The sequence below is a fragment of the Thamnophis sirtalis genome, unplaced genomic scaffold, assembly GCF_051295495.1.
Source record: "Thamnophis sirtalis isolate CommonGarterSnake01/CBP01778 unplaced genomic scaffold, rThaSir2_p1.2 scaffold_5, whole genome shotgun sequence".
NCBI classification, from domain to species: domain Eukaryota; kingdom Metazoa; phylum Chordata; class Lepidosauria; order Squamata; family Natricidae; genus Thamnophis; species Thamnophis sirtalis.
Genome location: NW_028261385.1, coordinates 112,136,297 through 112,160,406, shown reverse-complemented (window position 1 = coordinate 112,160,406; position 24,110 = coordinate 112,136,297). Strand labels below are relative to the sequence as shown.

At 42.3% G+C, this 24,110-nt stretch overlaps 1 protein-coding gene across 1 annotated transcript in view; it reads left to right on the top strand.

Annotated features, from left to right (window-relative positions):
• The window catches only part of TRPM8 (transient receptor potential cation channel subfamily M member 8), a 171,270-nt gene that overhangs the window by 74,528 nt on the left and 72,632 nt on the right, over positions 1–24,110 (top strand). Inside the window, exons 14-16 of the mRNA XM_087717034.1 lie at positions 5,453–5,598; positions 17,118–17,230; positions 19,743–19,950. Of these exons, the coding sequence (XP_087573160.1) occupies positions 5,453–5,598; positions 17,118–17,230; positions 19,743–19,950 (467 nt within the window). The remainder of the gene's footprint in view (positions 1–5,452; positions 5,599–17,117; positions 17,231–19,742; positions 19,951–24,110) is intronic.

Below are 24,110 nucleotides of genomic sequence, written 5' to 3'. Positions count from 1 at the left end.
AAGCTTCCAGGTTTTCCCCACCCAGTTGAAAGTTTAAGATCTTGCCCCCACACCCACAAATGCATCACATAGTCCAATCTTCCAGTGCCATTCTGGCAGTTCCACCCATCCACTTCCAGTTAGGTGCAGAGGTGCAAAGACAAAGGATGACCTTGGCTTTCTAGAAATAATTTTGTTATGGCTACATAACATCTAACTCCTACATTCCCCCTCCCATTTTCCCACAATAGAAAATGCATAGAAGTGTGGCAGGCGAAAGATCCGAAAGAAAAAATGGCTGCAGACCTGACAGGCGGCCTCTCCTCAGAAGAAAAGCATATCCTGTAAATTGAATAATGTGGGAGTAATGAGGGAGTTAACATCAGCATAACTAACCACCTCTTCCCCCCTTGGGGGGGGGGCTTTGGCTTATCGGGAAATTTATCGTGATATTATTTTATTAACTTATCAGCTTTTACATTCTTCCAAATTTTACCCATGTAGCTTCGGACAAAGGGTACCCCTTCCAATGCACTAAATATTGCAAGCGACCTCTATACAATTTTTTTCACCTCATAGTGAGCTTCTCCCTGTATCACCGCTGGACCCAATCACAGGTTTCAGCAAGGTGCAATGAAAGACTGGGTGAATTTTCCCTAGAATTCTGGACAGACTGAGCTGAACTGTAACTGGGTTAATTATTTTCACTATTGGGAAGGGACCTAAAAATTTTGGCCCTAATTTCTTGCTAAGCATCCTTAACTTTATGTATTTGGTAGACAAGAATACAATCCCCCCACATGGAAGGGGGGTTGGAGCGAGCGGTGCTTGTCAACTTGTTTCTTGTATTCTTCTGCACTTTCTTGTGCTCTCTGCTGGAGCTTTTTTCGTATTCTCCGGGGTACTCCGTGTAGATGGTAAATGTGTTTGACAAACATCTTCGCTAGTTTCTTCACTGATGGTAATCCTGAGCAAGCAATGAAATGAGCTTGCTTGGAAAATAAGTCAATGATTGTCCAGATTACTTTATTTCTGCTGCTGTCTGGGAGCTCTACGATGAAATCTATTGCGATCTCTTCCCATGTTCAGCTGGGGCTTCCCTGGCCATATTCTCATGGCTGCGCAAGTGGCACAAATGTTCACATAGTCTTCCACTTCAGCTTTCATCTTAGGCCACCAAAACGGATGTCTGCCAAGGTGGAGCATTTTTAGGAAACCAAAGTAACCTGCCAATTTTGCATCATGGCTTCACTGTAGTATTTCCAGCCTCCAGTTCACAGGAATGTACAGTTTGGATCCTTTCCAGGCTAAGCCATCTCTCATCATCAGGATGTATTTGTTGTCATTGAGCCAGGGGTCGGTTGGCAGTGCTGATTTTATTACTGCAGTCAGCTTGTCCTGGCTGACAGTAGGCTGCCATCTGGTCTGGCCACAGGCAGTGGCTTCAGCTGCCATTTGGTTGGGGGGAGTTATGGCATGAATCACTTCCTCCCTCTGATTGTCATACTGCGGTTTCCTAGATAAGGCATCCGCCAGCAAGTTCTTCCAAGAAGAGATGTGCTTCAGTTTGAATTTAAATCTCCTGAAGTATTGTGCCCAGCGGATTTGCTTTGGAGACAACTTTCTGGGGCTTTTTAAGGCTTCAAGGTTTATTTTTCCCACTCTCTAAGAAATGTCTCCAGGTGAGTAGTGCCCAACGGACTGCATAGGCTTCTTTCTTCCAAATGGCCCATCTTCTTTCAGTGGCGTTGAGTTTTTTTGGAGACATACATGAAAGGCAGGATTTGTCCCTTTTTGTCTCTTTGCAACAGCATTGCTGCTACAGCCACATCACTGGCATCTGCCTGGATTATGAGTTGCTGTTCTGGGTCAGGGTGTTGCAGAATGGGCTTTTGGGCAAAGAGCCATTTCAATTTTTCAAATGCTTTTTGACAGTCTATTGTCCACCCAATAGGCTGGTTGGCTTCGGCTTTGTAAGCGATGGCCCTGTTTTTAACAGTTCAGTTAGGGGCAGAGTGACTTCTGCAAATGCCGGGATGAATTGCCAATAGAAGTTAGCAAATCCCAGGAAACTTTGTAGCTGTTTGTGGGTGCGTGGCGGTTGCCAGTCTAGCACTGTTTTCACTTTCCCTGGGTCCATTTCTATCCCATCACGGAAATACAATAATCCAGGGAGATTTTGTGGAATTCACATTTTGATAGCTTCATGTAGAGCTTCATGGCCAGACGTTTTTCCAGGACTTGCCGCACCAGGTTTACGTGCTCCTCTCAGGTCTCCGAAAAGACAAGAATGTCATCAAGGTAAATGAGCACCCTCTTGTAAATTACATGAAGACCGCAGGGGCCCCTTGTAAGCCAAATGGCATGACTTTAAATTGGAAATTACCAAGGGGGCAGTTAAATGCTGTCTTCCATTCATCCCCCTCCTGGGTTCGTGTGCAGTAATACACCTCTCTCAAGTCCAGCTTGGGGAACACCTTGCTTTTGGCCAAGTGATTCAATATGTCCTTCATGAGGGGGAGGTGGGAGGTGTTTTCTACGCAAACGGCATTAATTCCCCAGAAGTCAACACAAAGTTTCCCCCCCCCCATCTTTCTTCTCTTTGAAGAGAATGGGGGCTGCTAATTTTTACTTGGCTGGTTGGATAAAGCCTTGCTCCAAATTGGCATCGATGCATTTCCTTAATTCCATCATTTGTTTAGGGGTCATGTAGTACATCTTAAGCTTTGATAGTTTTTCCCCAGGCACGAACTCTATTGTGTAGTCAGTGGGTCAGTGAGGGGGGAAATAATTGCAATCTTACTCACTAAAAATCCCTTCTAAATCCCAGTATTCTTTCGGTATTTGATAGATGCCTGGAAGTTTAGTGTCTACTGCAGGGGCTGCAGGCTCGGATTGTCTGCTTTAAGGGGCTCAATGGTCCCCGGATGGCCTTCTGGCTTCACATGAGGGTGGGTAGCAGCCCAATGCCTAGGGTCAAACTTCAAATGCCGTCTTCCCACTTTATGGTAGGTGACCATTTGACAAACCATGCATGATGATTGATTCATTCATTTTTGGTGCTATGATAAATCTGAGGAGTTTATATCTGCAGCTTCATCAAGTGGTGATTAGCTTGGCCATGGTCCCTCCGATTAGTGTCCCGTCAACTTGCTCAAACTGAATGGGATGTGCTAAGGGTCTTGTGTGTATGCCCAGCTACTCTACAATGGACATGCTAATTAAGCACCAGGTGTAGCCCATGTCAACGACTTCCTCTTCTACCCCCATCTTGGGCACTATAACTTTCATGGCAAAGGGGTGGAAGGCTGCACTTACCATATGGTTGTCTTCACTGCTGTTTTCATCCTCTGTACTTGCAGGGGTTCCCCATCTGGTGGAGTCTCCATCTCCTCAGGCTGGGAAGGGGGCTCCTTCCATTTGTTGGATGAGATGACTCTTTTTGGGTGGTTTTCATGGGGTCTTCTTTGTTCCACTCATGGCTTGGGTTCTTGCTTGTGGGATTGGGGCTGGAGCCAAGCATTCCAATGCTCTGTGCCCATGTTGACCATACTTTATTGCTCCTACCAATTTGGGGGAGGCATTTCGGCTTGCTTTGTTTGGGTTTGGCAGCCCAAAGGTCTTCAATTTTCAGTGGTAGGCTTTCGATGAGGGTGAAGTTTGTGATCCAGAATAACTGTGGTAGTGTACCAATTCTGGATACTCTAATGCTGCATGCCTTTCTTAGTTTGGAGTCTAGAGCATCTTTGAATGTATGCACAAGGAGTTGTTCTGGCCAATCCCATAGCTTTTCAGCCACCCTTCTAAACTCCCAAACTAATTCCTTCACGGACAGCCTGCTGCAACCCTTGGATTTGCTCTTCTGCTTCCACATGTTGGGCCACATTGTTAAATCGGATCCGCATCTGTTGAACAAATCTGTCGGCATCTTCTAATTTGGGAGCCGCCTCATCATGGAGCCCCGCTACCCATTGGACGCTTCCCCCTTGTTCATCTCCTCTGTTATGGCTGAAACCAGCTCTCAGTCAGAAGGGTATTGATCTCTAAATTGATGGCTATTGGCTATTACCCGGGGGAGAAGGCCCTCCCCCGGGTAATAGCCAGATGCCATTGGCTGGTAGATGGCACCCGGAGGAGGCCAACCCTGTGAGATCTAATGGGTCTGTGGGAGGTAATTGGCAGCAGGCGGTCTCTCAAGTACCCAGATCCAATACCATGAAGGGCTTTATAAGTTACGACTAGCACCTTGAAGCGTATTCGGAGACTGATTGGTAACCAGTGCAGCTCGCATGAGGAGGATTTCTTTGCATCCAGCGAGGAAATGGCAATTTCCTTGAGATCAACAAAAAGTTTCTCCTATCTTCACCACCTCTTCAAGGTGGCTTTGGCCCTGTAGGGTCTTCTGGCAAGCAGGTATCGGCTAGGTTTCGCAGACCCCCACTATCCATCTTGCTGCGACACCAACTGGTCAAATCTACAAAAGAGATCTTTCAGTATCTCCCTTCAGTGAGTGTTATTGGGAAGACATTGAATTTTAGCCAGAGAGAAAGTCCATTTAAATTTCAGAAATGTTATGTGATTAAAGTATCTGGCTGGTTGGGGAAAGTGTGCAGAGTGATTCAAAAAGAAGCTTCTACCGTAGGTGGAAATTGATAAGTTTGTTTGCAGCTCTAAATCAATGCCCTATTTTTTAAGATCAGCCCATCAGGATGATGGCTGGTTCTAAAAAGCCATAAAGTGCAGTTTGTCTGGCACCAGGAAGACTGAAAACTATTGGTCATAGTTAAAGAAGCCAAAATTGCTTTAAAAAAAAAAAAAGAGGGGGGGGGAGCTTAAGCCAATAGGAAAAAATGAAAATCCAGGCAGAAGTTTCTATTTTGAGTAGGCCAGCTTCACAAAATACTGCTATATTCTGAACACAGCAGGATATTTGAAAAATAGAACTCGAAAACCTGGGCCAAACTCTTTCAAGAGAAAGAAATGACATAGGGGTCCTGCTGAACTCCAAAAAGGAGATAGGTTTGGATCTTAGCTAGGAAAACTTTAATTACTGCAAATATATGCTGAGTTCCTTTGGAGATGTAGTAAGATTGTAGAGGTAACAATGTTTTTTAAATTTAAGGTAAGGTAATTTACAGCTGTCCCTGGTATGGAGAACAATCCTCGGAGATTTTACAATATTTGTCTCAATCTGCTATGATAGTAGCAAATCTCAAGCTATGTTCTTATTTGGGACGTTCTGCAGGCAAAATAGTTGCTCTAGAATTGAATTTTGGCCTTTTCTCCAAGATCAGGGCATGATTATAAACAGTGGTCAGGACTGCAAAGATCCCCATATCACTGAAGCTTGGAATAGGGGTTGATAACCACAACTGGTTTTAGAAGCTACAAAAATTTACCATATAAAATTTGACAGGCAAAATTTTAAAACCAAGAACAGCTTTTTAACTATTCTGAATTTTAATTGTTCTAGAATTGTTCACAGAATGTTACAGCAGTGATGAAGATCTGGCAGAACAGTTACTTATTTATTCCTGTGAAGCATGGGGTGGAAACAGTTGTCTAGAACTTGCGATAGAAGCTAAGGATCAACAATTCATTGCTCAACCAGGAGTCCAGGTAAAATAGCAAAGATAAGAACATATAACCTATTTACAGGTTTTATTTGCTGAAACAGAATAGACTATTAATCCATTAATCTTGCGATTATGACTGTTGAGTGAGATTTAATTATGAACCTATTAAATATAGGATTGCATGGTAAATATAATGTACTTTGCTCATATCAATATTAATTTAATTCATGGAAATATTTTTATCTGAAATAGCTTTTTGATGATAGAGAAAAATGATTTCTGTTAGAATAATTAGGAATTCAGAAACTTGAAGACGTTTTTCTGAGAACTGAGAAGAAACTCTTTTAACAAAGACAAACAAAACATAAAACATTAAACCCCCTTCAATTACATACAGCATGTTGTTTGGCTACAAGGCTTTTGTGCATCCTTTCCATAGTCCCCACTTTCAATTGTATATAAAATCACAGATTATCCATATAGTATATATGTATACATTATTATCATTATACAGCATTTATTTATCTATAACTATTATTCCTTCATTTTGAACAAAATGTTCTAGGTATTGGATTCATTTATATTATAACTTTTCATTACATCACCCTGAATCTATTCAATAACAATGTACTTTTGTAATATATTTTATACCATTCTATTGTTCTTATATTATGAAAATTCTCCAAAATTGTTCATCTTCTTGTTCTCTAATTTCAAATGTCAAATTTACTCATTTCAGCACATTCCATTATTTTCTGAATAACTTCCTCCTGCGTTAGTATTTTCTCATTTTTCTAATTTTTAGCAAATACAATTCTAGCTGCTGTTAACACATTTACAATCAAATATTTCAATTCTCTCTTGTATATTTCCTGTAATATTCCCAATAAATAAATCTCAGGTTTAAAGTCTATATGTTTCTGTGTCATTTTTTTCAACCAAATATGGATGTTAGTGGGAGGCACTGGATGGTGGGAGGCTACCGGTGGCAGTAGGTGGCCTCGCAGGTACCCTGGGCCTAAGCCATGGAGTGCTTTAAAGGTCATAATTAGTACCTTGAATCGCACCCGGAAGACAACTGGCAACCAGTGCAGGCCGCCTAAAAGGGGTGTAACATGGGAGCACCTAGGTGTCCCCATGATAACCTGCACAGCCGCATTCTGGACCAGTTGAAGCCTCCGGGTGCTCTTCAAGGGCAGCCCCATGTAGAGAGTGTTACAGTAGTCCAGGTGAGAAAAGACGAGGGCATGAGTGACTGTGCACAGATCATCCCGATCCAGGAAGGGGCGCAACTGATGTACCAGGCGAACCTGGTAAAAGGCCCCCCTGGTCATGGCCGTCAAGTGTTCTTCTAAACTAAGCCGCATATCCAGGAGGATGCCCAGATTGCGGGCCCTCTCTGAGGGGGCTAAAATTTCTCCCCCTATCATCAAAGATGGAACAAGATGCACAAATCGGGATGACGGAAACCACAGCCACTCAGTCTTGGAGGGATTGAGCCTGAGCCTGTTCCTCCCCATCCAGATCCGGACAGCCTCCAGGCATCGGGACATCACGTCGAGGGCATCATTTGGATGGTTTGGGGTAGCGATGAAAAGTTGGGTATCATCAGCATATTGATGATACCGTACCCCAAAACCACGGATGATCTCACCCAGTGGTTTCATATATATGTTGAACAGGAGGGGTAAAAGAACTGACCCTGGGGCACCCCACAAGTGATGTGCCTCCGGGTCGATCCCTGCCCTCCAGTCAACACAAACTGCAACCGATCCAACAGGTAGGAGGAGAACCACCGTAAAATGGTGCCCCCCACTCCCAACCCCCCGAGTCATCGCAGTAGGATACCATGGTCGATGGTATCAAAAGCTGCTGAGAGGTCTAATAGGACCAGGACAGAGGAGCAGCCCCTGTCCCAGGCCCGCCAGAGATCATCAACCAATGTGACCAATGCCGTCTCCGTGCTGTATCGGGGCCTGAAATCCGAGTGAAATGGATCCAGGTAGACAGCTTCATCCAGGGACTGGGGAAGCTGATGTGCTACCGCACTCTCAACAACCTTCGCTACAAAGCGAAGGTTGGAGACCGGACGATAGTTGGCTAAAGAAGCTGGGTCCAGGGAAGGCTTCTTAAGGAGGGGCCTCACCACCGCCTCCTTCAAGGTGGTGGGAAAGAACCCCTCTCTCAACGAAGCATTGGTAATCGCCTGGAGCCAGCCTTGTGTCACCTCCCGGGAAGCCGAGACTAACCAAGAGGGACATGGGTCCAGCACACAAGTGGCAGCAGTGAGTCTCCCCATAATCCTGTCCATGCCCTCGGGGGTCACAGGGTCAAACTCATCCCAGATGGTCTCCACAAGATTCATCCCTGTCAACTCGCTTGAATCTACCCAGTCAGAGTCCATGCCTGTCTGGATCTGAGCGATTTTAACCTGCAGATACTGAACAAATTCTTCAGCCCTACCCTGCAAGGGGTCTTTCCCAGCTCCTTGGTTAAGTAAGGAGCAGGTCACCCTAAACAGGGCGGCTGGGCAGTTATCTGCCATTTTGCCGCTTTTATCGCCACTAAGTAGGATTTAATATGAATTCTTACTAGTGTTCGATCAGATTCGGACCGGCTGGCCCTCCAACCACTCTCTAGGCGTCTTTTCTGGTGTTTCATCTCCCGGAACTCCTCGGTAAACCAGGGAGCTACCCAGGATCGATACTGGGTCAGAGGCCGCAAAGGCACAACACGATCCAAAGCCCCAGTGGCCGCCCTATCCCTGGATTCCACTAGGGCTTCTGTCGAGTTGTGAGCAAGGGATTCAGGAAAAGTCCCAAGCTCCATCAGGAACCTTTCAGGGTCCATCAGGTGCCTGGGTCAGAACCATCTAGTCGGTTCTGCCTCCCTGCGGTGAGGGGTAGCAGTATGGAAGTCAAGACTGATGAGGAAATGATCCGACCATGACAAGGGTTGGATAGAAATATCCCCTAAATCTAGATCATTCATCCACTACCCAGAGACAAAAATCAGGTCGAGCGTGTGTCCCCCATTATGGGTGGGGTCTTGAATTAACTGAGTTAGGTCCATAGCCATCATGGAAGCCATGAACTCCCGAGCTGACTCGGATGTCTCGCCAATGAAAGGCAGATTGAAATCCCCCAGGATCATAAGCCTGGGGAAATCAATCACCAATCCAGCTAACACATCCAGCAGCTCCGGTACGACCGATGAAACATAGCAGGGAGACAGGTACGTAACAAAAAGGCCCACCTGAACTCCAAGGCCCCATTTCACAAAAAGGGACTCACACCTGCCTATCTGAGGCACAGTGACCCCCTGAGGTCTGAGACTTTCCCTAATAACCACCGCCACCCTCCTCACCCCTGCCCTGGGCTCTTGGCTGGTGAAACGCCCGGAAGCCTGGTGGGCATAATTCACTAAGGGGAACACCCCCTTCATGGCCCAACCAGGTCTCCGTAATGCACTCCAGGTCCGCTCTACCCTCTTGTATGAGGTCGTAAATGAGGGGAGCCTTATGTACCACGGACCTGGCATTAAGCGACACCAGCCGGAGACCAGGTTCCTGTAATCCCGAGCACTCAAGGGTCTTTAACTTGTTTTTCTAGTTTAACCTCTAATAAATATCCATGTAGTTTTTAATCACCTTTTCATCAGTATGTCAGAATTTTATCCAAGTCAGTCATTTTATCATAAAAACCTTCTGTTTTAAGATCTTTATCATATTTAGAATGTATTTGCGTATATGAAAACCAGTTCATTCTTATACCTTGTTCTTCTAGTTCTTGCATAGATTTAAGTTCACCCTGTGCATTCAATATTTCACCATATCTAACTGTTTGTTCCTTTTTGTATGTTATTGATTATGAGAATGCTTCAATAGTTGATAACCAGACCATAATTTTTAGATAATATTGCCTTTTGATCTTCTCCCAGTTTAATAACAAAGCCTCACATATATAATGCCTTCTGAAATACCCCTGTATTTTAAAATAGATTTCTTAAATTACCGTTTCCTATTGTCTAGTGTCTAATCTAGGAACATATTTTTATGGTCTTCATAAAAATAGACATTCAATAATAAGCAAGACAGGAGACACCTGGTTTTACACTTTTCCTGTATTTGTTCCACACATCCAGTAAGTTACTTAATATTGCATATTCTCTTAACAGTTTATGTATATCAATCCAAATAAATCTGTGCAGTGTCTCCAGAATGCCTGTCCCTTCCATGGAAATGATGGGATCATAAGTAGAACCTAAAATAACAAGATTGGAAGGGACCTTGAAGGTCTTCTATTCTTCTAGAGTAGGAGTGTCAGGCCTGCAAGCCATCTTTTCTTTTTTGGACTTCAGATCTGCCACACTTCCTATTATTCTACTATGCATTTTCTTTTGGGGGGAAATGGGAGGGGGGATTATACAGAGTTGGATGATATGTAGCCATAACAAAATTATTTCTAGAAAGCCACTCTGAAGGGGCACAGGAGTTCATGGCCTCCATGACAACCATGGACTTGACCCAAGTAGTTCAGGGCCCAACTCATAGAGCGGGGCATACACTCAACCTCGTATTTCTCTCGGGGCAGTGGAGACATGATATGGAATTAAGGGGAATAGAGACCTCACCCTTGTCATGGTCAGATCACTCCTTGCTGAGGCTTGACTTCAGGACACTACTCCCCCACGGCAGGGAGGTGGAACGGATTAAGTGGTTCCGCCCCAGGCGCCTGATGGACCCAATGGGATTTCAGAGGAGCTTGGAGAGATACCTGACTCCCTTGCCCGCAATCCGACCGAATCCTTAGTTGCTGCCTGGAATGTTACGGCGACTGAGGCACTGGATCGGATTGTGCCTTTGAGGCCTCTCCACGGAAGTGGATCCAGGAGAGCACCTTGGTTCACCGAGGAACTCCGGGAGATGAAACGCCAAAAGAGACGCCTAGAGCGACGTTGGAGGACTAGTAACTCTGAATCTGATCGAACACTACTAAGAGCTTTCATTAGGACTTATCTAGTGGCGATATGGGCGGCAAAATGCAGGCATTTTTCCACTCTTATTGCGTCCGCAGAATCCCACCCAGCTGCCCTTTTCAGGGTGACCCGCTCCCTCCTGAAAGGGGGTGAGGGGGTGGGGGAACCCCTGCAGGGGAGAGCTGAGGAATTTGTTCAGTTTCTATCAGATAAAATCATTCAGATTCGGACAGACCTTGACTCCACTTGGGCAATACCAGCTGAGATGCCAAGGGTAAGTCTAAGTCGGATTTCCTTGGATGAGTTCGAATTTGTCATCCCTGAGGAAGGGGACAAGGCTATGGGAGCAATGAGTGCCTCCACCTGTTTACTAGACTCGTGCCCCTCCTGGCTGGTTTCGACCAGCAGGGAGGTGACATGCAGCTGGCTCCAGGTGATTACCAACGCTTCTTTGCAGGATGGGTCTTTCCTGCAACCACTAAAGGAAGCGGTGGCGAGCCCCCTCCTCAAGAAGCCTTCCCTGGATCCAGCTGTCTTGAAAAACTACCGTCCTGTCTCCAACCTTTCTTTTTGGGGGAAGGTTGTTGAGAAGGTGGTGGCCATTCAACTCCGACGGACCTTGAATGAAGCGGATTATCTGGATTCCTTTCAGTCTGGTTTCAGGCCTGGCTACAGCACAGAAACCACTTTGGTCGCACTGATCGATGATCTCTGGCGAGCCAGGGATAGAGGGCATTCCTCTATCCTGGTGCTTCTTGACCTCTCAGCAGCTTTCGATACCATCAACCATGGTATCCTTCTGCGACGTCTGGAGGAGGTGGGAGTGGGAGGCACTGTTTTATGGTGGTTCTCCTCTTACCTCTCCAGTAGGTCACAGTTGGTGTTGGTCGGGGGACAGAGGTCGACCCCTAGGCCCCTTAAGTGTGGGGTGCCGCAGGGTTCGGTCCTGTCCCCCCTCCTATTTAACATCTACATGAAACCACTGGGTGAGATCATACGACGGCATGGGATAAAGTACCATCAATATGCAGATGATACGCAATTGCATCTCACTGCCCTGTGCCAGCTCAGTGTAGCGGCGGACGTGATGTGCCGATGCCTGGAAGCTGTCAGGATCTGGATTGGGATGAACAAATTGGTGCTCAATCCCGATAAGACCGAGTGGCTATGGATGTTACCCCGAAGGACAGTTCAGACAGTCCATCCTTGATCCTGGGGGGTGAAGACTTACACCCCTCAGAGAGGGCTCACAATTTGGGGGTCCTCCTGGATTCACAGCTGACACTGGAACACCATCTGTTGGCTGTGACCAGGGGGGCCTTTACCCAGGTTCACCTGGTACACCAATTGTGGCCCTACTTGGACCGGGAGGCACTTCAAACGGTCACTCACCCTAACCCTAACCCTTGTCATCTCAAGGCTGGATTATTGGTGGAAGAAGGCGGGGCTTAGCAGTGAAATTCCTTTATTCTGAAGGAATTGGACGGTTCATTTTTGAACCCAAGCTGTCCCGGAGAGACAGTGAAAGGTTGGAGGAGATCCAGTGACCCCAGAGACGTTCGCAAAGTCCCTGGGGGCTTGGAATTTAACCTCCTTTGCCAGCGACTTCTGGATTAGCCGTAAGCTAACCGAAACTGCAGGTTGCCCCTAAGAATGGCATGAGTGTCTCCAGCTGGTAAGGTGATTTTATTACTCAGAGAGACACGGTCTGCATAAAAATTTAAGCTAATTGAAACCAAAGAACAGAAGAATCTAGCGGCGATTTGGATCTCTTTATTGGTTTATGGATGGTGGTTACCCTATTTTTTAAATGTTTTAAATGCTACTTACATGGACAAAGGAAAGATTACTCCAACATCTCCTCTGACTCTCTGTAAGTGGGCTGTAAACCAATGTACTATAATTTGACTCCCTACAACTTGACACTTTTATTGCTTGGCTGGGTTGGTCTAAGATCAGATAAGATTGTACAGCTCCCAGCTTGTTGTTACTTGCAAATACCTTAAAGCTTCTAAAGGGAAAATACTAACTGCATACAAAGATGGCGTCTGTTCAAGTTTCAAATGATTCATTTCAAATGATTTTTTCTGCACTACAAAAGCTATCTGACACGTATGACAGATTTGAAAGGAAGCTGGATTACTTGCTGCTTTTAACATCAAAATATGAAGAAAAAAGTGAGAATGTTGAATGTTTGAATGTTCCTGAAATACAAACGAAGGATGTCAGAGATGAAGATTTTCAATTTGCTGACATTCCGGGCATCTGGTTTACCTCTGAGGGAGAAAAAGATGGAACGTTTGAAGGGGGGGCAGCCACACAGAAGATTTACTTCGAAAGACAGAGCGTAGGAGGAATGAGAAGCATTAAAGAATTTATACTTTATGAAATATTATTTGCAAAACTTTTGATACCACCACTGAGAATTAAAGACAAGCTGAAAAGTGGAATAAATGGAGGACAACGACATTATATGAGAGGCACCTTAAGCATAAAGGTGCAAAGATCTTCTTGTTTGGACTTGCTCATAAAGACGTTTGGAGAACTTGATCCACGAATGGCAACAGGATTAAGGAGGTTTTGTTATTGGAGAGACACAGGCTGATAGATGGAAGAATACAATTCAAAATTAGCTAAACCTAATTAATTTTATTTGTAATAGACATAGTTGAATAATAATTGATAATGATAGTAATGTATATAATGTGGAGTTGATATGATAAATAATAATTGGATATGAGAAGGGAAGGTTAGAAATATTTTTGGACCATATACAAAGGTTATTAATCACAATAATTATCACTATTAAAAAATAAAATAAAACTACATACAATTAAATGTTAACTAATATGGGGAAAATGTTATGATATACGATATAATTACATAAAGAAAGGAGAATGATAATAAACTATATACATGGAGGATGGAATTTTTGGTATTAAATATTATGGATGTTTAGCTAAAACAGGATATGAGGATTTGATGTTAATGGAGGATTTTATAAACAAGTAAATGAAATGCTAGCATGTGGTTATGGATTAAATCTTTGGCATAGTTAAGGATGAAAATGTTTAAACAACTGTAGTCAACTAAAAGTGGAGGTATGATGATGTCAATATGGTAAACATTTGAGTTAAGATATTTGAATTAATATGAATTAATGGAAGAGATGCACAAAAACATGTTGTAACCAGCTGATATACTTTTTTATAATATATACTTGTGTTCTTTTTTTTTTCTTTTTTTTTTCTTTTTTTTTCTTTTTTTTCCCCCTGCCTTGTTTTCTGTTTTTTGTCTTTTTTGTGTTTTGATTTTTTCTTTTCCCACTGGTGTGGGCATGTGTTGTTTATGTAACAAAAAAATTAAAAAAAAAATAATAAAAAAAGGCATCAATGGGTGAAATATATATTTTAAAAAGGCTGGATTATTGCAATGCGCTCTACATGGGGCTACCCTTGAAAAGCTTTCAGAGACTACAGCTAGTCCAGAATGCAGCCGCGCGAGCGATTTTGGGTGTACTGAGATACACCCATATTACACCTGTCCTCCGCGAGCTGCACTGACTTGAATTGGTCTCTGGACGCAATTCAAGGTGTTGGTTATCACCTTTAAAGCCCTACATGGCTCAGGACCAGCGTATTTGCGAGACCGCCTACTGCCACATACCTCCCAACGGCTGATAAGATCCCACAGGGTGGGCCTCCTTTGGATGCCGTCAGCCAGACAGTGACAGCTGGCGGGCCCCCGGAGGAGAGCCTTCTCTGTGGCTGCTCCGACCCTGTGGAACCAGCTACCCCCAGAGGTCCGGACCTTACCCACTCTCATGGCCTTCAGAAAAGCTGTTAAAACCTGGCTGTTCCGGCAGGCCTGGGGCTGTTGACCTTGTAAAGGTCCAGCCCCGATTAGAAATGTATGCATGTTGGGAATTTTTAAATTATTCTTTTATTTTGCTTTTCTTTTTCTTTCTTTGTAAGCCGCCAGGAGTCCTCCGGGATTGGGTGGCCTAGAAATTTAACAAACAAACAAACAAACAAACAAATAAATAAATGAAGAGGGGGAAAAAATATTCCAAACCAAATGGTGTAGTAACATTTGTTTAATAAAATATAGCAGAATAATATTTCAACCTTGTAAAGTCAGTAGTGGTATTACGAACCATCATCACTGTCACTAACAAATGAGGAGAGACTTTAAGGTTCAAGTACTCTTCTAATTTTCTGGAAACCCCAAGAACTCATCATCATTAGTGTCACAATTTAGGAAGCTCAATTGCTCACAATCACTGATATCACTTTCTTCATTATCTTCATATATGATACGACCTTCAGTTCTATCTAAGGCAGTGATGGTGAACCTTTTAGGCACCGAGTACCTAAACTGCGCACATGCGCATGCCGAAACTGAAAGGTGCACATGTGTGAACATACACATGCACGGATTTGCATGCAGGAACACGTGTGAATCAGTGATGTGCAGTCGGGGAGGCAGAGCCTCACCACTATCATCATGAAAAGAAAAGGAAATGTAAAAGGAAAAAGGCTGAGGTAGTTGCTGCCAGAGTCACAGTGGATGACTCTGCTTAGTGCTTAACTGTTTAAAAAAGCCTCTAAAAAAGTGCCCTCTACAGGAGGTGGGAGAACCTCTTGCCTCATTTAGTCTATCTTTATGATCACTTGAGCAGAGTTAAGCAAAGGTTAAAAGCCGAAAAATTCCTTATGTAGATGAGGCACGTGGTTCTCTTGCCTCCTCCTGTAGAGGGCACTTTTTAAAGAGGCTTTTTTAAACAGTTAAGCAGAGTCATCCATTGGGGACTCTGGCAGCAGCTAGCCCAGCCTGACCTCAGCAGCTCTTGCCTTTTTCCTTTTACATTTTACATTTTCATGATGGCAGGAAAGAGCAGAGTTAAAATCCTCTGTGATTGTGAAACAGCCGAAAAAGGTATGTGGGTCAAAGGGAGGGGGAGGAATTCAAAATTAATGTAATTTGTAAGTAATTTGTTTGTGTGTGTGCGTGTGTGCATGTGTTTGTTTCTTCACTCAAACAAACTCTCAATTTGAGAGAGAGTTTGTTTGAGAGTGAAGAGAGGGAAGGGGTTAGGAGTTGGAGAGGCAGGGAGGGCAGCCCTCCAGCTTTCTTTCAATGTGTCCAGGGCAGCTTGCCAGCAGAGGCAGGTCTTTTACCCGCCTCTGCTGGCGGGCTGTTGCTTTCTTTCTTTTGCCCAGAGGCTACAGCCCGCCTGAGCTGCCCGCCTCTGGGCAAAAGAAAGCGACAGCCCGCCGCTGGCTTTCTTTTGCCTGCCCTGCCGCTATGTCTGACATAGCAGCGGGCCACCTCTATGTCGGACATAGCGGCGGGGTGGGCAAAAGCCGCTTTCTTTCTTTTGCCCAGAGGCAGGCAGCTCAGGCGGGCTGCAGCCTCTGGGCAAAAGAAAGAAAGCAGCGGCCCGCCGCTGGCTTTCTTTCACCCGCCTCTATGTCAGACATAGCGGCTGGCAAAAGAGAGCCAGCAGCGAGCTGCCGCTTTCTTTCGCCCACCTGTCAGAACTCAGGCGGGTGAAAGAAAGAAAACACTTTAGACAGTGGGATGTCAGGGGAGAAGACTGCCTCACCAGCCATAAACCTCTCCGCACGTCACTGTTGTGAATGTACACATGCACGAATGTGCACATGCACAGACATATGTGCATGCACAGCAGAGACCCGAACACCAGCTTACAAATTAACATTGGTGGCAATTTGGTGCCATCTGCACAGCAGAACAACACAACCATGTAATGTGTTTTCTCATGTCCTGAGATTTTCACAGTTATGGTTTTGGCACCTTTCAGATCAATAGTCTTATTAGATGACACATCAAAGGTTAGTGGGACTTCATCCATATTCCCACTCTGGCCAATTTCAAAATTATTTTTCTTCCTAGCATCTATTACAAATGTATGAAAAGACAGAATTTTAGACTTATATTCTTTTGGCATTTTTTCGCACAATTCTAGTTTTGGTGCTCATAGCAAGGCCATATCGCCTCATAAATCTGTAGCACCATGATGGTGATCCAGTAAAATCCTGAATGCCTTTCTGAAGGCTGTAGAACAATGTGTTTGGCTTCATATATTACCATTTTTGTAGAAACTGTGAAGCCATTATTCTGGTGATATGTGATCCATTCTTTCATGTCCACTTCTAACTCTGGCCACTTGGCAGCAATCCCACAAAAATTGTGCTTACTTTTATCTTTTCCTTTTTTGCAACTGATCCACCTGTTTTCTCCACTCTCTTATCCTTTTTTTAGTTGGAGGTGGCCCAAAATGTCTCTCCACTCAAGTGTGAACTTTACACACTTATATTGTGTAAAGTTCACAATATAAGTTCAATCTTTTCCTCTTCACTATTCTTACAATTCATAATTCAACATGTGCAAATATAAGTGATATATTTGACTGTTAAGTCTGCTTAATTTCAATAATAGAATTGTACATAAACTATTCAGAGCATTCTATACATACCACTGTACTACAGTTGAAGAATTAGGGCATTTGACTAGATCAGGCATATAAAGCCCAAATGATTTCATAATTCTATCTTTCAGAATTTTATTTCCAAACAATGGTATGGGGAAATTTCAAGAGACACCAAAAATTGGAAGATCATTCTGTGCCTTTTCCTTTTCCCTTTAATAGGATGTGGCTTCATTTCCTTCAGGTAAAAAAAGCTTTTTATTATGAAGTACATTGTGCATATGTGAGTGAATGTATCAATGGCACTGAAATATCTGACTTATGATCATTTTTCACACTTATGACCTTTGCAGCATCCCCGTGATCATGTGACCAAAATTAAAATACTTCATAAACAATCTAGATGAGGGATTGAAGGGAAACTCATCAAATTTTCAGATGACACTAACCTGGCAGGAACAGCCATCATCCCAGAGGATAAGCTCAAGATTTGGATAGACTCGAGGGTCTTATCTAACAAAATGAAATTCAATGTAGATAAAAGAAAGGTTTTACACCTAGGCAAGAAAAACCAATTGTATAGGTATAGGCTAGTTTGAAACTTAATGCCAGTAACTGTGAGAGGGATATTGGCAGTGGTGGGATTCAAATAATTTAACAACCAGTTCTCTGACCTAATGACCAGCTGGGTAGGTGTGGCTGGGTGGTCATGTGACTGGGTGGATGTGGCCAACTCAACATCTCTCACGACGTCAAGAGGTGCTTCTCCTCACCTGGCCTCTCTTGACCGTGGGGATGCTGCAACAGTTGTAAGTGTGAAAAACTTCATAGGTCACTTTTTTCAGTGCCATTTTAACTTTGAATGGTGACTAAATGAACTGTTGTAAGTCAAGGATTACCTGTACAAAAATACAAAAAGCTCCTTTGCTTGCAAGAAGCTGCCCTACATACCAATCATTAGATTAAAAGACCTGCAAGCCGGAGTTACAAATCAGGCAGAGTGCCAGAGCACCTGGAGGAATTAAAATAGTTAAAATGCAATGATAACTATCAGCAGCCAACTCTTACTCATAAAGTGAAACCCTTTAGCAGAGAGGTCATTTAAGCTCTCCAGAAAGAGCACACCTAGGAGACGCAATCCTTAGATCCATTTGCACCACTTAAAGATACCTGCTGGTCTCACTCACCTCACAAGATATCCTAAAAAATCATCCAGATTTAAGGAAAGATCACATGCCCCCCCCAGAAAGGCAGTTTAAAAAATCAGTGCCAAGTTTGCATCCTGCCTCTTAGAAGTACACCCCAAAAGGATTTTGCCAGGAACCACTAAAGCAGTGAAGAAAGACACCCCCCCTCATAGAAAAAGAAACCATAAGACAGGTAAAAATTCAAATGCAATACAAATAATTAAATTACAACCCAGGCAAACTCAAGTGTAAACACTTGAGATAAGCCTAACTACAAAGAAAGCAATTAATGCTAGAATGTAGCAAAAGAGGGAACACAGTAGCTGTTGCTTTTTAAACCAATTACCAGAACAAATAGACACAGGATTAAACTTCACCAAAAACCAGTTTTAGACCAAAATCCAGAAAGGGTATGTAAACTCACGTTTGAATGTCAATCTTTCTAGTTAGTCAAGAAGCCTTGCTGAATGTCACTCATCTTGGTTCCTTGTCATTAAAAGCTTCTTTCTGGCATTTTTCAATTATTTCTTCAAAGTGCTGTTCGGTGCATCCTGGCTGGAAGAACTCCAACAGGAGAGTATTTCCTCCCAACAGCACTGTAAAAAGCTTAAAACAACCCTTCCTCTTTAAGAAAGTCAAGCCCCAGCAAAGTACCAGTAAAGGGGAAAAAACTCTGGAAAGCTTCGGAGGCGAGAGTAAGTCTAGGTGTACTGCCAATAATGTAATAAGGGTTAATGGAGAGGCAGTTTTTTTAACCAGTGCAATAAAGATTAGGCTAGAAACAACACCAGAATGTTTCCTTCCTGCCTTCCAATGCACTCTTAGGCTGCATTAAGTGAGGGATAGAGTCAAAATCATGTGAATTTCTAGTACCATTTTACAAAGCCTTAGTAAGCACCCTCTGCTCCTCCTCCATTTGTGTGATTAGAGGGCATGCACATGCATACTACTAACACAAATGGAGCTGTTTACACATATGTGTGCCTGCCGCTCATGCCTTCCTTGCCAGCCCAGGCCACTGTTGGGGACCACTATTCTAGTCTAACCCCCTGCTCAAGCAGGAGACCCTATACCATTTCAGACAAATGGCTTCCAGTCTCTTTTCAAAAGCCTTCAGTGATGGAGCACTCACATCTTCTGAATAAACCACTGGTTTATTATTCTCACGGTTTTCATCGACTCTATGATTCTGTGATTTTAAGTCATCCAGTGAGCTTCTATTGTTGAGAGAAGACTAGAACCTGAGTCTCTCCATTCCCCATCCCCACTGGTTTTCATAATAATTAATATTTATATAGATTTGATGTAGAGAATTCCCATTTGAAACTCTAGCTTATAAACCATTGCCTAAATAATCAAGTAGCTTGAAACTAAGCTGTATCATGTATCTGTTTTAACAATTGCCATTTGGTTGAAAAATCAATTCAGAATAATTTGATAATATATGCAGATGCAAACTTGTAAACATTTAATGTTTACATTTAAGTTGTTTTTCAAACCAGTCTCTCTTCACCTTAATTCTTTTTGGAATAATTAATTTATTGTACACTATTTGCTTCTTTTATTCAGGAAAAAGCCAATAGAAAGGAGCAAAAAGTTGGTCTTTTACTATGCATGGTTCTTCACTTCACCATTTGTGGTCTTCTCTTGGACTGTTGTGTTCTACATTGCCTTTCTCCTTCTGTTTGCCTATGTCCTGCTGATGGATTTCCAAAAAGAACCTACCATGCTGGAACTGATGCTCTATGTGCTGGTTTTCATCCTGCTTTGTGATGAAGTGAGACAAGTAGGGACTGCTTAGAAATCAAACATGTTTTGTTTGCAGGATGATTATTCAAGTTCAAAAAAGCTGTTTGATGTTCACATCTAATTACTTTCTCCCCATTGTATCTTGATTTTCACAGTTTCCAATAATTTTTTTGAAATGCTGTCTAGCTCATTAAGTCATAGATTCCATATTTAATTAAATATAAAGATAATTGATATCTTTAGTGAAACTGTGCTCTTCCATATTTTCCATAGTTTCGTAGTTCATAAACCTACCCAGATTTTATGCTTTGTTTATAACTGAGAACTCAGTTCTAGGTAGTATTAAACTAATAAAATTAGGGGAAATGCTTAAATACACCGTAGTTTAAGTCAGTACAAGATGAAAACCATGCTGGTAAGTATGATTTCTTAAATCCTTTTGGAATAATCATATTTTTATAAGCCTCCAGAACGTCATTAAGGAAGTGATATATTTTTGCCCTTTGGTATATATATATATATGTGTGTATGTGTATGTGTATGTGTATGTGTATGTGTATAGCATCCCCACAAGTGTCTGCTTTTGCATCCCTTTCATTGGATTTACCAATATGAGAAAGCTCTTAATAAACACACACTATACATTCTAATCAAGCATATTTTACTTGGTTCTGCTTAGTTCCAACCATATTGAATTTTATAAGTTAGCAACCAAAGAATTGTACTTGGTGTTAAACTAATCGATTAACACAAGTTTCCATAGTAGTGGGTGTTAAATGACACAAATGGATTTGCCCTATTACATAGAGCTAGCCTTGAACAATTCTAAAATTATCACCAGCATTTTGAATTGTGTCAGAGGCAGATAAACTATAGTTTTGCTGTAAGGCCACCATTGCTACATTCCAGATCAGTTGTGATTTCTGAAAAATATTGATAAGTAGTTCTGAATGAGCTCTGTGTAATAAAGCCACCCTAGATGTAGGTATCCAAAAAGAGAAGTCACCTTCTGGTTGGTGATTCAATTGTAAGGGATGTAAATTTAGGAAAGGTATGAAGGTTTCGAAAGAGGTCAGGTGTCTGCCAGGTGCTACTGCCAGCAGAGACAAGAAGTGTATTCTTAAGATAGTGAATGCAAGTAAGGACTGTGATGTTGATGCTATTATATATCTTGGCACAAATGATCTGTCCCAAAAAGATGTACTTTCTGTGCAGAATGATTTCCAGAGCTTGGGATATGAACTTAGTAGTATAGTGTAGGTTGTAGGCTTATCTTCTCAGAGGTTATACCAGTATATAAGGAACAAAAAGGGAAGGCCCAGTACGTGGCAGAGTTTAATGTGTGGCTAAAGGAGTGGTGTAAAAGGGAAGGCTTTGGTTTTATTAGTCATGATGCCTGCAGCTGGTCCAATGAAAAACTGTACAGAAGAGATGGTTTGCACCTATCCAAAAAAGGGACTGAGTTACTTCGCATTAAATTCACAGATTTTCTGGATAAACATTTAAACTGAATAGTGGGGACAGAGAATTAATTGATACAGAACATTTCTGTCTCCAGCAATCTAAAATTCATAGCGTTATCAGTGCGTGTAACATAGATGTTTGTGTGGTAAGATTATCAGTCCTGCTGTCAAGTAAAACCAAGCATTTAATAGTGAATGCCATACCATGTGCATGAATCATACAAGTGGCAAGAAAATAGGGGCAGTCAGGCATAACACAGGTTATGTAGGTAGTAAACACAGGGTCAATAAAAATGGTCTCAAATGTCTATACACCAATGCACACTACACAATACACAGTATGAGGAATAAACAGGGTAAATTAGAAATTCAAGTAAATGAGGGCAGATATGATATTGTTGCCATTACAGAAACTTGGTGGGATGAAACCCACAATTGGAACATACAGCTAGGAGGATTTAAATTATTTTTTTTTAAAATAAACCAAATAAAAGAGTAGGTGGAGTTGCACTATATATATAAGAAATAAAATAACTACATTTCTACAGAAATAGAGCACAACAATGATGAGAACTATCTTGAATGCATTTGAGTCAAAATTAAAGGGGGGGGATGACATTGCCATAGATCTATACTACAGGCCATTCAACCCAGCAGAGGAAGTAGATGAACTTTTTGCTAGTCAGCTAACTAAGGTATGTAGGAAACACACCACAATAGTAATGGGGGATTTTAACTACTCTGACATCAACTGGGAAACAAACTCTGCACCAAGTGGAAGAGCCAACAGATTCCTAACAAACCTAGCAGACAACTTTGTTTCCCAAAAGGTAGAGAAGGGAACAAGGGGATCAGCCATATTGGACAATTCTCACTAACAGAGAGGAAATGATAAAAGGTGTTGAAGCTACAGGAACCTTGGGGGCAAGTGATCATGCAATACTGGAATTCAACATTATGTAAACACAAGTAGTAGAACGAAGTCAAACTAGAGTATTGGACTTTAAGAGAGCTAATTTCAATAAACTTAGAGAGAGAAGGATTCCATGGATGAGAATCTTCAAGGGGAAAACAACTCAAGAAGCTTGGGAAATTTTGAAAAGTGAGATTATAAAAGGCCAGTCTACCACAATACCAATGAAGGAGAAAAATAACAGCTCTCAAAAGAAACCAGCATGGCTGCATAAAGAACTCTCTGACAAATTGAAAGACAAAAAGGATAAATATAAAAAGTGGAAAGAGGGGGACATAACTAAGGCAGAATATCAGCAAATAGCCCGAGCTTGTAAAGATGAAGTGAGGAAAGCTAAGGCTCACAATGAAGAAACACTTACCACAAAAGCAAAAAATAACAAAAAAAGATTCTTCCAACATGTTAAAAACAAGAAAAAAGTTAAGGAAACAATTGGTCCATTGCTGGGAGCAAGCAGCAGGAAGGTGACAAGCAACAGGGAGAAAGCAGAACTATTTAACTCATTTTTTTGTATCTGTCTTTACACAAAGGGAAAAAACAGTCCAGCCTACTAAAAACAGCACCACAAAGATCAGATTAAGAACACAAGTTGAAATAGGGAAGAAAATGGTAAGTGAGCACCTATCTACCCTAGACGAATTCAAATCACCAGGACCAGATGGATTACACCCCAGGGTTCTGAAGGAATTAGCAGACGAGATCTCAGAACCACTGAACTATATCTTTCAGAGATCCTGGAGCACCTGAGAACTGCCAGAGGACTGGAAAAGAGCTGATGTGGTTCCCATCTTCAAAAAAGGAAAAAATAGATCCAGGAAACTATAGACCTATCAGCCTGACCTCAATACCAGGGAAGATTCTGGAAAAGATAATCAAGCAATGAATTGGCCAACATCTAGAAGTAAACAAAGTAATAGCCAAAAGCCAACATGGGTTTGTCAAAAATAGATCATGCCAGATTAATCTTATTGCATTCTTCAACAAAGTGACAAAATTAGTGGAGCAGAGGAATGTCATCAATATAATTGACTTGGACTTCAGCAAGGCATTTGATAAAGTAGACCATAACCTACTACTAGATAAAGTAGAAAAATGTGGGTTAGACAGCATCACCACCAGATGGATTCATAACTGGCTGACTAACCGGACTCAATGTATAGTCCTCAATGGAACTGCATCTACATGGAGGGAAGTATGCAGTGAAGTACCCCAAGGCTCTGTTTTAGGCCCAGTACTCTTCAACATCTTCATTAATGATTTGGATGAGGGGATAAATGGGGAACTCATCAAATTTGCAGATGACACTAAAATGGCACGAATAGCCAACACTCCAGAAGATAGGCTTAAGATACAGAAGGATCTTGACAAACGTGAACATTGGGCACTATCTAACAAAATGAAATTCAATGGTGAAAAAAGTAAGGTTCTACATTTAGGCAAGAAAAACAAAATGCACATGTACAGTATAGGTGGTACCTTGCTCAACAGTGGTATTTGTGAGAGGGATCTTGGAATTCTAGTGGACAACCATTTAAATATGAGTCAGCAGTGTGCAGGAACTGCCAAAAAAGCCAACACAGTTCTAGGCTGCATAAACAGAGCGATAGAATCAAGATCATGTGAAGTGTTAATACCACTTTATAATGCCTTGGTAAGGCCATACTTGGAATACTGCATTCAGTTTTGGTTGTCACGGTGTAAAAAAGATGTGGAGATTCTAGAAAGAGTGCAGAGAAGAGCAACAAAGATGAT